Source organism: Rousettus aegyptiacus, unplaced genomic scaffold (genome assembly GCF_014176215.1).
Source record: "Rousettus aegyptiacus isolate mRouAeg1 unplaced genomic scaffold, mRouAeg1.p scaffold_m13_p_10, whole genome shotgun sequence".
In the NCBI taxonomy this organism is placed as follows: Eukaryota; Metazoa; Chordata; class Mammalia; order Chiroptera; family Pteropodidae; genus Rousettus; species Rousettus aegyptiacus.
The window spans coordinates 65184355-65197398 of record NW_023416285.1 but is presented as its reverse complement, the minus strand read 5'-3'; the positions used below and the strand labels follow the sequence as shown (position 1 = coordinate 65197398).

Sequence of the window (13044 nt, the reverse complement as noted above, 5' to 3'; positions counted from 1 at the left end):
CTTTTTTTGAAAATGGAGCCTTCGTGAGGCTAATTTAAACACTGTATTGACGTTTATAAACTCAGTGGAGAACATGGAAAGGAACAGATGCTTACCCCTGTTATCAAGAGGGCAGACTACCAGGCTGCCAGGGAAGGAGTATTTCCTTGATGGGTCCACTATGACTTGGAAAGAAATTTCTGTTCTTAGGGGAGCCTCTAAGTAAAGCAACTTCCACCCTGCAGCCCGCAGCTTCCTAACCATATCATACTGTTGGGGTTTTTAAATTCCCACCCCATAGTCTCATGTTGAGGGTCTCTTATGTTGAGAAAACATAAAGATTAATAAAAGGTAGAAGAGGAGGAAGAGGTGGAGGGGAAAAGAAGAAAAAGAAGATGCACCACTTAAAGTTAAAAAAATAGAGCCACAGAGTAGATGCTTAAAGGGACATCAGAAATTAAGATTCCCATTTTACATGAAGAAATAGAGAAAAAGAAGCAACTCAAGTTTTGTTGTAGGTGATCGAATGTAAGAGGGAAGCATTAGTTTAGTGACCTTAACACTCTCAGGCTTAATTCAGCGAAAACTCTTTCTGTCTCTTTCTCTAGATTCTCTTCTTCAAACCCATAAATGAATGTGTTCCTTAGGGCTCTGTCTTTAATCCTCTGCTCACTCATTCTACCTTTTCTCTGGATGATTAATTGTATAATTCCTTTAAAAAAATTATTTTTCTTATATTTCATTTAAAAACGTAATATAAGGCTTCAACATAATCACTAGGTATCTAAATCCCAAATCTCTACTTTCACTCCTGACAACCATTACTTTAGTCACATATTTGAGGGAGCAAATCCTACAGAGGCAAGAATTTCACCCCTATATCTGGTAGAGTACTCTTCACATACAGTTTTATGGCCATTAGTCATTATTTTTATGTGTTTTATCTACTCAGAAGACAATAAATAATATTATGCTGTATGTTCCTTTTACAGAACACCTTAAATTTCACAAACAACATGTTTCATATGCATAATCTTCTCATCTAATTATCAGATTTGCAGATATTATAATAGCCATTTTGCAGACAAAAAAAAAGATTCACCAAAGTTAAATAATTTGTTCATTTGAAAAGATGTTTCCTATGCCCTACAAGGATCTAATACATGATGTATACATAATAAATATCTTTTAAATAAATAAAAATGATTGTCGATTACTTCTAGATCTGGACAATGTCTAGAAAAAAATTCCGATGAGATTTTCCCCCCTTCTACTTTGACATCTAATTGTGGTTTCAATGATCTCTAGGAAATTATGCCTATCTCATACCCCAGAGAATATGGCACTCTTTTAAATAATGGTTCTCAAAGATGTTCTATGGATCTCCTGGTCCCTGAGACACTATCACATAGTCAGAAAAGTCAAAACTATTTTCAGAATACTACTAAGATGTTATTTGATCTTGTTACTAAACTGTATGTGCCCTGATGGTGTAAATACAATGACGGATAAAAGTACTGGTGCCTCAGCACCAATTAAGGCAGTGGCAACAAATTACAAAAGAAATTGCTTTCACTTCATAATGCCCATGATGAAACTGCAAATGTTAATGTTATCAAATCCCAACCCTTAAGAAAATGTCAATAGTCTGTGTAAAGAAATGAGAATTATAAAAAAAGTACTTCTTTTGTATAACTGAAAACTGGAAAAACCACTGCAGTTTGTATTGTCAATAACAAGTTTTTGTGTAAAAGTTATAATTTGGGGAAATTTATATCTATCCCTATATCTTTACATTTCCAATACTTAAAGATTTTCTAATGTCAATGGGGATATCAATAAATGTGGTTTTGTTATATTGTTTAATATGGGTCAACATTTAGAAGATCTGGACAATTTAGAGAACCAATATTTTCCAAGTGCCTAATGCACAATGATATAAAATAATATGTGTATAAAAGATCCATTGAAAGTGCAAGAAAGACAAATGGATTTTATTGTAAGAGTATAGAAAATTCAGTGATATGGTTTAATATTCTACATTACAATTAATCTATAAGAAATTACCTCTTGTAAAGTTAGTATTGTAGCAAAAGACTATCTGAAATTTTCTGAAAAGTTATTACAATATTCCTTTCTTTTCAAACTACATATCTTTGTAAGATCAGATTTGCTTTATTTAAAGTATCCAAATAAATATATCACAACATATTGGATGAAGAAGCAGATATGAAAATATAGCTGTCTTCTATTAAACCAAATATTAGAGATGTGCAAAAATGTAAACAGTGTCATTATTCTCACTATTTTTTTAAATATAGTTATTTTTTACAAAAATATGTTATTCATGTTAACATGTAATAAGTTTATTACAATATTTTTATATTACTTCATGAATACTTGAAAAATTTCCTCTGCTTGAATTTCTGTGATATTTTCTTACTATCTATCATCTATCCCACATATATCAATAGATATAACCCACATAAATAAAAGTTCTTAGGATTGTTTTAGTAATTAAACTTTTTCCTTTAAGAGAATGATATTTATTTTTATCGGCACACATAATGTTTTAATATTACCTTGTACTGAGACTTTATATTTAAGATCTGAGGTTTCAATCATGGGATCTCTCTCAGTGAATTAAAGTATAAGAGGATCATTAATCTAGAATTAAAATCTCTGTTTAATGTTACAAAAATACTAGAAGCCAATAAGTCAGAAAAATTTATATTACAATAGAATTTATAGCAAGGGTTGGGAGAATAGTGTATGGCTTAAAATACATTTTATAATTTTAAGTGCTGCTAGAAAAAGCATTCCAGCCATGAAGTATACCAGAGCATAACTTTTTTTATAAGCTATATGATAAGCAGTTTTCAAATACCAATGTTTTATTATGTTTAGATCCCAGTTCTTTTCCTTACTATCGATGGTTATATATCTGTTGGAAAATGGAAATGAGACACACCAGAAATTCTGACTAGTATTCTGACTAGTGATATGAAACAGAAATGGGTAGCCACACTGTGTTATCCTTTAATAAATTATAGCTGTCACATGGATAAACTGATTTGGGCCAATCTTTTTAGCCCTTATAAAACAAAAGTTTTCCAACAATTGTCTGTTTCTTTTATTCATTTTTTTCCCCCTCTCCCTATCCTCCCCCATATCTGGTGTTTTGAGATAAAGCAAACCACTTTTTCTAATTTTTTTCAGTCAACAGGAATTTCAAACATTTAAATTTGAATCTTTATGGGGTTACTCGTCTTTTTTCTTTCTAGCTCTGATTATTTTAAAAAGATACAGCCCTTTAGAAAAGTGAAGTGTGTTGATCTTTCAAGAGTCCTGCACTGAGCAACAAAAATTGATTTATGCTCTGCGATAGCATCGTAAGTTTATATCTCTGAAGCACAATATAAAGTAACCCTATCGCCAAGTCCCTTTGTGCATTCCTACTTTTCTTGATTGACAATATGAACTATTTATTTTCTCAATACACTCATGGATAACGAATTCTATAAGGCATACACACTCATTCTTAATGAGTACTTAGAAGTATGAAAATTAAAAAAAAAAGAAAGGAAGGAAGAATAGAGAAAGGAAGGGAAGGGAAGGGAAGGGAAGGGAAGGGAAGGGAAGGGAAGGGAAGGGAAGGGAAGGGAAGGGAAGGGAAGGGAAGGGAAGGGAGGAGGAAAAGATGGAGGGAGGAACTAGAATTAATAGTCAAATAGTCGAATACCAGGATGGTCTCAAAGTAGCAGCTTTATTTCTACCCTAAAACAACAGTAGGACTTCTGGTATTAGTTGTATGAAATGAAAATGATTTTGTAAATAAAGAACATATTCTCTCACATCAAAATGTGTGAGTTTGAATTTCAGTCTTAGCCCTTATCAGATGTATGGCCTTGAACAATTTAATTTTCTCTATTTTGGTTTTCTTATCTGAAAAATGGGATAGTAAGGGTATCTATCTTACCAGAATTACTGTTAGAAGAAGTTAGAAGGAGACCTAGCACATTGTAAGCACTCCAGAAATGTTATTTTCACTTTTATCATCATCATGTTCCTTGAAGCCCTCACATATAGTCACCTAAATACTGAAAGTTAGGATTTTTTTTTTCATAGTATGACCCTGTAACATTTTTCTTTCTAGGTTCATTTGTTTACTTCCACACTTTTGTTCTTCTATTTCAACTTATAGTTTAATTTTTATACTCATAAGTTATCAAGAACTTGGGCTAGGACACTCAGAAAAATTTTCCCATCCAGTAAAATACTAATATTTATTGGATATCTAAAAGCAAATTATAAGAGAGAAGACATTTTTAAAATAATTAAACTTCTGCAAGTTTCCAGAATTAAATGCTATCCTAGATTCAATATTTATATTTAAATATTTCTATCCCAGTAAAATTATTCAATTTAAAAAGAGTAAAATGACAAATTCCTTTTCTGAAATCAAAATAGTAGTTCTCTGATTTTTAATCAAAAGAAAAAAAAATTACTTAAAACTTAAATTCTATTGCAGCCAGACCGTTCTGATGCTGAAGAAAAAGCTGAATGTGAAAAAAATAAGAATGAGTAAAATGAGCTATATGATACCCTAGTGAAGAAAGGATAACATTTATGTAATTGGACAATTAGCAGATCACTCCAAAGGTGAGGAAGTGGCCAAGCCAAAGCCTGTCCAATTCCTCAATTGTTTTGTCAGCAAAGGAGTTCATTCGTTAATTTAAAACCAATAAAAGTGTTTTCATACACATTAAATAAGAAAGGAGGACAAAAAAGGGAAGAGGGGAGTAGTGGTGAAATAAAATAAAGGGAAGGTGGTCCAGACCAATTTCGATAGTTCTAGTCCAACTAAAGAAACTTAAAAAAGTATTCTGCATAAGCAAGGACTCTCCTAGAGTTCCCAAAATTGAGTCTAAGGAAAGGGGAATTGTTGAGCCCCAAAGGCAGTGTGTACATATTCCCTACCTACCTTTAAATAGTTTACAAATACTTCAATACTTTTACCTATATGCTATGCTGGCTAGTTTGGCTCACTGTTTAGAACAGGCTTAATTGAACTAACTCAGAGCCTGCAGATGCTGTATTTCCTAGGTGAAGTGGATACACTTACCCATACTCATCTTGATTGGCAGGTTTTCTCTGCTGGCTGCTTCCACTAGATGTCTCCGGACTTCCATCACTGCCTCTTTGTGCTTTGAATTCAGTAAGGCTTCCCACAGGGCTTTGGCTGCAGTGTCACTGCAATAAAACCATGAAGAGCTTTAGAATGAATTTCTATAGATAATGGAAAGAGTTGAAAGCAAAATAATATCTTAAATATCTTTTTTGAGTACTAATGTAATCTTTCCTACTGATAGACTCTAAGCATGGGGATTAAATAGAGACTATCTAACCCATTTTAATCAGCACAAAATATTGAGAAATTAAGAAGATAATAAAATCAAATAAAAAAAAAAGGAAGAAAAGATATATTGTTGTTTGAGAAGTGTGGGAAAACTACATGATACTTTTATTTTAGAGTTTCACTTATAAGTACTTCAGAGCATACAGTTCGACATTGCTAGAGTAATATATAAATGTTATGTCAGCCAAAATTTAACAAATGTTTAAAAATGACTTATAAAAATGACTTATAAGCATACCAATTTGAAATAATATACTTGTCTAGGAAACACAAAGCAATTAGCAATGAGCATTCCTGTTCAAAAATCGCTCACTGGTATTCCTAATGAGCAGGTTTAATATTGAATGAAAATCAAGAATTAGTCTAAGTAACTAAGGCCTTGAGTATCCCTCCTTGGGTCTTAGATTGGAAGAATGGCACTTACTGAAGCCTTTACAACTAACCGTTGATAACAGCATGAAGCACTGCATTATGCAGGGTCTCATCTGGGCTCACTTGTCCAACAGCCCTCTGTCTCACCCAACATGCCATGTTCAAATTATAAATAAGCACAGTGTTCTTTCCGGAAGACCTCTACATGTAGCCAAGTATACACATTTGTAGTAATGCTTTAAAAACTGAATATAAAGAAACAAAGATGACTTCTGTCTATTTCCAAGGACTATTTCCTCCCCTTAGAGTTTCACTAAGATCTCTTATATCCAGTTAGCAACAGTTTGAAAATAAATGCATTTTAAGTTTAGTTTTAAAAGTTATATCTAATAAGATATTAATTTAGCTTTAAAGTTATATCTAGTAAGGTATATCTTTCGAGTTTAAATTTGATTTGGAATAATGGAATGATGTAGTTCAGCACTGAGTTTAATGTCTGACACATACTAATCTTTCATTAAACCGTTGCTTTTATTATCACTTATTTTTTCTGAGTGAACTAATATTGCTGCTCAACATATTCCACTTGTTTTGATCTGATCAAAACTGTCATTATAAGTCTGCATCTAATATTGAAGTTTAATTTAAATAGCCAAGTAGACTACATCCCAAACCATATTCTCGGTGGTTGAGACATAGATAAAAACAAGGCATAAATTTTCAGTGGCTTATAGTCTGCGACACCCAGCTCAGGTGACCAGGGAAGATGTGCCACTGGGCCCCAAAGGACACAGACTACATAAGGCCACTCTGCTAAGACTGGGAGACACAGCAGCCCTACCTAATACATAGAAACAAACACAGAGAGGCAGCCAAAATAGGGAGACCAAGAAACATTTCCCAAATGAAAGAACAGAGCAAAGCTCCAGAAAAAGAACTAAACAAGATAGAGACAAGCAATCTACCAGATGCAGAGTTCAAAATACTGGTTATAAGTATGCTCAATGAACTTAGTGGAAGAGTAGATGAACTCAGTGAGAACTTTTAACAAAGAGAAATGTAAAAATGGAGGCAGAGAAAATAAAAAAGAACCAGTCAGAAATGAAGAACACAATAACTGAAAAAGAAGAATATATTAGAGTGAATCAACAGTAAATTAGATGAAGCAGAGGATCAAATCAGTGGTTTAAAAGATAAGGTAGCATAAAATACCCAATATGAATAGCAACAAGAAAGAAGAATCCAAAAACAATGAGGATGGTTTAAGGGACCTCTAGGACAACATCAAGTATACCAACATTCACAGCATAGGGTACCAGAAAGAGAAGAGAGAGAGCAAGGAATAGAAAACTTATTTTAAGAAATAATGGCTGAAAACTTTCCTAACCTGGTGAAGGAAAGAGACATACAACCCCAAGAAGCACCAAATAAGATGTCCAAATAAGAGAGTCCCAAATAAGATGAATCCAAACAAGTCCAGACCAAGACACATCATAATTAAAATGCCAAGTTAAAGAGAAAGAGAGAATCTTAAAAGCAGCAAGAGAAAAGCAGTAAGTTCCCTACAAGGGAGCTCCCGAAAGGCTGCCAGCTATTTCTCAACAGAAACTTTGCAAGCCAAAAGGGATTGGCACAAAATTTTCAAAGTGATCAAAAGCAAGGCTCTACACCCAAGATTACTCTACCCAGTAAAGCTATCATTTAGGATCAAAGGACAGGTTAAGAGCTTCCCAGACAACAAAGCTAAAAGAGTTCATCAACACCAAACCAGTATTACAAAAAATGTTAAAGGGACTTCTCTGAGGAGAAAAAGAGAACAAAGAAAAAAATATCAAAATGATGAATAATAAAATAGTGATAACTACATATCTATCAACAATTACTTTATATGTAAATGGATTAAATGTTCCAATCAAAAGATACAGTAATTGCACGGATTTAGGAAATAAGACCCTTGCATAGGCTGCCTATAGAAGACTCACTTCAGATAGACAGACACACAAAAACTGAAAGTGAAGAGATGGAAAAAAACATTTTATAAAAATGGAAACAAACAAACAAAATGCTGGGATAGCAATACTTATACTAAATAGACTTTAAAATAAAGGCTATAACAAGAAACAAACCCAAACACTAACTTCAAAGAACATATGAATACATATGTTCCTTGCAGCATTATTTGCAATAGCCAAGGTATGGAAGCAACCTGGGTGTCCATCAACAGATGAATGAATAAAGAAGAAGTGGTATGTATATACAATGGAATATTTCTCTACCATAAAAAAAAAATGATATCTTGCCATCTGTAACAATATGAATGGAGCTAGAGAGTATTGTGCTGAGTGAAGTCAGTTAGACAGAGAAAGACAAATGCTATGATTTCACTTACATGTGGAATCTAGAGAACAGGATAAATGAATAGACAAAACGAAAACAAGCCTATAGATCTAGAGAGCAGTTTGACAGTTGCCACATGGGAGGGGATTTGGAGGGTGGGTCAAAAAGGGAAAGGAATTAAGAAGTATAAATTGGTAGTTACAAAGTAGTCATGAGGATGTAAAGTATAGCATGAGGCTATATTCAATGTTGTAATGATTATGTATGATATCACATGGGTACCTGATTTATCAGGGTGATCACTTTGTAAGATACATAAATCTTTAATCATCATGTTATATACCTGAAACTAATATAATATTGTATGCCGACTGTAATTGAAAAATAAAAAAAATATTTTAAAGAAATATCAGAAAAAAAAAACTAGATTTGTTAAACTCATAGGTAACAAACTGATGGTTGCCAAATGGAAGAGTTGTTAGAGGATGGTTAAGAGTTAAAAAGTACAAATTGGCAGTTATAAAATAGCAATGAGGATATAAAGTACAACATAGGGAATATAGTCAATAGTATTGTAATAACTATGTATGGTGCAAAGTGAGTACTAGACTTCTAAAAGGAACACCTCATGAGTTATATAAATGTCTAATCACTATGTTATACACCTGTAATGAATATGTAATAAAACTTAAAAATTTAAGAAAAAAAATAAAACTAGATTTGTTACTTTTGAAGGAGTTCAGATTCTGTAAATATTTTCATACTAACTTATAAAGTGGATATACCACTTTTGCGGTAGAAATGAACATGAGAGGTAATATTAAATCGATCATCTTTACATCTTCAGCAGGATGTTACCTAACTTAACACAGATGAAAAATTTATTTTTAGTTTCCAAAGGTACCTAAAGAAAAATTTAAATATGCCTGAGAAAACACTATGGTTTCAAACAAATCAAAGTGCTATTAGATCCTGTTTATACCTAATCTAAGCCCTTCATGCTCTACTGGAAACTTACTTCATCTTGCTTAGTCTTTTCTCTTAAGTTCAAGAACAGCTAGATAACAGTTCAATAATCAGGCCCACCCAAAAACAGTTTCTTTCTTTTCATGAGTAACTTAAGGAAAATTTTTGAGAGGTAAATAAAATTTATAATACTAAAAAATACTTTTAAATGCTATCACTAAATTCTATTTTAGGAGCCTTTTCAGATTTACAAAACAACTAATATCTCATTTGATCTTTACTTCACGAGCTAGGCCATTATCACTGCCCCCATTTGAAGACCCTCAGAGAAGCCAACTATCTTACTTAAGTACACTCAACTTGGAAATGGCAAAATCAGGACTCAAACCCAGGTAACGGGCTTCTGAGAGCATTGATCTTTCTACGATAGCATGCCATGCTTGCACTATGCAAATCATCAAAGAGCTTCGATTATGTAAGATGTCAATTATTTTCAGCTTTTCATGTTGTTTTTCTTTTCGAATCTTTAATATAGTCTCTAGTCTCCCTTTAAGTTCTATGTGCACCACATGTAAAACAATGCAACAGAGTGAAGAGTGAAACAAAGCCACATTCATTAACTCATGAAGCAAGTAAAACTTGCTCTCAGGATTTTGCCCTGTTTTAAATAATATCATACTGTTCCTCTTGTAGGTAATTATTAGACAGTCACTTTGCTATACAGTGTCAATCACTTTTATTCAATGTTCTTCTTTAAATGTTTCTCTCCAAGAAGACTTTACTAAATTTTAAATCATTCTACACATATATCATTTATATAACTGAAATGACAAAAAAAACTAAACTTTAAACTGCCCTGAGGTCTTAATGTCAATCTAGATGTTATTTGATTACATACTTAGGAAAGAAAGGAGAAATAGCCTCTGGCTATTTTATCGTTGATAAAACTGAGACAAAATATTCCACTTTTATATTGTATATTTCAAGGAATATATTAAAACAAATAATAGAATATCCATCCTATGAAAAGATTCATTTTGTTACTACAAAATATAATTAGTTTTAATAGAGTCAGTAACTACACGTCAAACACAGACTAAATATAAGTCCTTTTTTAAAAAACCGATTATCTTATATCCTTAAAAATCAAACCATTATGGCGAATTGTCCTGTTTGAAGATGATGAGAGACCAAAAGTATATGCACAACAATGACCTGTTAGAATTAGCTTTTTTCAAATCTCAGGAGACTTCTTTACAGAAAGAGATGGTCCTTGCAGTTAATCTTTGGCTCTTTATTTACCAGAATTGCTTAACTATGAATGAAATCTTAGAGCTGCCTTGGTTTGGCATGTATGAAATGTCAAGTGAAGTCTACTAGAAACTAACAGGAAATATTCATCACCAAATAAAATATAAAGACAGCATTAATTTTTTAAAGGTGCTGAATGTTGAATAATGGTGCTACATCAAGTGCAATACATGCAATTAAGAGACTGAGAATGAAATGTGAATGCATACCATTATCTTGTGACTAAGCTCAGAGAAATGGTTTCCCTAAGGAGAGCACGGAAAGTTAAGCTTACTCACAGGATTTATTATAATAGTCACATATTCCACAAGAAATACAATAACAACAATAATAACAACAAAAAATAAAAAGCCCAAACAAACGTTTTCAACTAATTTTAAACAGAGAGCAAGCAATCTGAGTCATAGTTTTTCGAAGCAGGGAATAAGGGCTTCCATCGGTGGTGAGTTTAAGGAGCTCTGAAGGTAGGTTTATTAATTAAATTATTCCCAGAGGTTTCACAGTCATCATTCCTCATGAAGTCTCTTTTAAACAATTAGTTCATCTTTAACAAAATGATCCATGAACTTTCTTCTTAGTAGAAATCAGCTCACCACAGAAGGATATTGAAGTAGACCCCTGACAGTGGCAAGCAGTCCTTCATTCATTCCTTTTCCAATATAGTTAATATACAATACTATATTAGTTTCAGGTGTACAACATAGTTATTCAACATTAATATACTTAATAAAGTGTTCACTATGATAAGTCTAGTAACCATCTGTCATTGTACAAGGTTTTTATGATATTATTGATCATATTCCCTATGCTGTACATTATATCCCTGTGATCTATGTATTTTATATCTGGAATTTTGTACCACTCATTTCCCTTTACCTTTTTGTCCCCATCCCCAGCCTCCTCCCTCTGGCAATCATCAGTTATTCTCTATATTTAAGAGTCTGTTTCTATTTTGTACTGTTTGTTTTGTTTTCTAGATTTCACATGTAAGTGAAATCATATAGTATCTGTCTTTGATTTATTTCACTTGGCATAATACCCTCTAGGTTCATACATTCTTTCAGAATATGAGCATTTCCTGTGTGCTGGGAACTTGGTGAGGTGCTGCAACCACAGCTGTGAGCAACCTCCAGTGCCCTGCCCTCACGTAGCTAGAAATCTAGCAGGGAACCTAGAACTGAGTATTCTCCAGAGGTGGTAAGTGCAGAGAATGGAAGCTCTGGGAAAGTATAACACCTAACCTCATCTGGGTATGTAGGTGGAGGTCAGAGGATGTGACAGTGAGCCCTGAAAAATAAGTAATAATTAGCCAGTTGAAAAATAGAGTAAGAATAGTGTAGGCAGAAGTAGCATCATAGGTAGTGGTCCTAAGAAGAGAACTCAAGACCTTTGCAAGGAAATGAAAATAAGTATGAATGAAATATAAAGCTCTAGTTTGACACTGCCCTCGGCTCATGTTAAATCGTCCACATGTTAAATGTGGTAATTCACATTAGGAATTGTAGACCTTTTTCCAAGGGCAGTTAAAGGGCGTTCAGCAATCACCCTTTAACCCTTTAATGATCAAGTTTGCATTAATAAAAAGATGTTTAGCAAACACCCTTTAACCCATTAATGATCAGGTTTGCATTAATAAAAGATCACTCTGGCCTCTGTAAAGAATGGACGTGGGTGAGAGGCTACTGCATAGTCCAAGTAAGAACCGATGATGGCTTAAACCAGAGTGACTTCCTAAAGCTAACAGATTATATTATTCCCCTGCTCAAAACCTTTCCATGCTTCCTAACTACCACTATAGTAAAATCTAACATCTTTATTGTGGCCAATAGGCTTATATACATTGGTACGTTCCTATATCTACAATTTTATCTCTTACCTTCTCAGCTTCATCCATTAGACCTCAGCCAAACTGGTCTAATTTCAGCCCTTTGTATGGGTCAAGCATGTTCCCAACTCAGGGCCTTCAAATTTCCTATTCTCTTTGCTTAGCATCCCCTTCCTTCAGATATTCACTGATTAGGTCTTATTCACTCAACAAATATTTATTGAGTACCTACCAAATGCCAGTTCTATTCTAGATATGAATAAAGGCTTCCTTCCTTGACTACTTGAGCTTATTTGGCACTCCCTATTCCAAATAGCACTTTCCCTATTTTATTTATAACATTTGTCACTAACTCAAATTATGTATCATTAAATAGAATTTATTTTAATGAATTGGGAATGTGACTACAAGGCATTTAAAAGAGCATTCTGGTTTTATCAGAATATCAGCATCCTGGGACCATGGGTGGCAGTGCACTCAGACCACCAATACCTATTGTGCCAGGAACTGTAAGGTGCAACAGTGTATAAGAGTAAACAAGTTAGAGAAAGACCATTTCTTAGCAAGCTTCCAAGTCTAGTTGGAGACAACAGACATTAAACTAGTGATTATAAGATAATTCACTATGAACTGGTATAGGAAAAAAAGGGTGCTATCGATAAAAGCAAAGATAAAGGTGGAGGTGGGGAGGAAGAAAGACTAACATGCAGTATGACCAAAAGGTAGAAGAGCAGGACACTGAGGACCTGAAAGAAGTTTAGTATAGCTGCAGCTAAGAGTTTGAGCATGTAGGGCCAAGGGAAGGAGGGAGCAAGGAGGGAAGAAGGGAAAAGAT

At 33.6% G+C, this 13044-nt stretch overlaps 1 protein-coding gene across 2 annotated transcripts in view; it reads right to left on the bottom strand.

The window, feature by feature from the left end:
- SCFD2 (sec1 family domain containing 2) overlaps window positions 1-13044 on the bottom strand; it is a 346047-nt gene that overhangs the window by 312032 nt on the left and 20971 nt on the right. For both annotated transcript variants that reach the window (XM_016119586.2, XM_016119585.2), the window contains exon 3: window positions 5105-5232. In XM_016119586.2, coding sequence (XP_015975072.1) covers window positions 5105-5232 — 128 coding nt within the window. The remainder of the gene's footprint in view (window positions 1-5104; window positions 5233-13044) is intronic.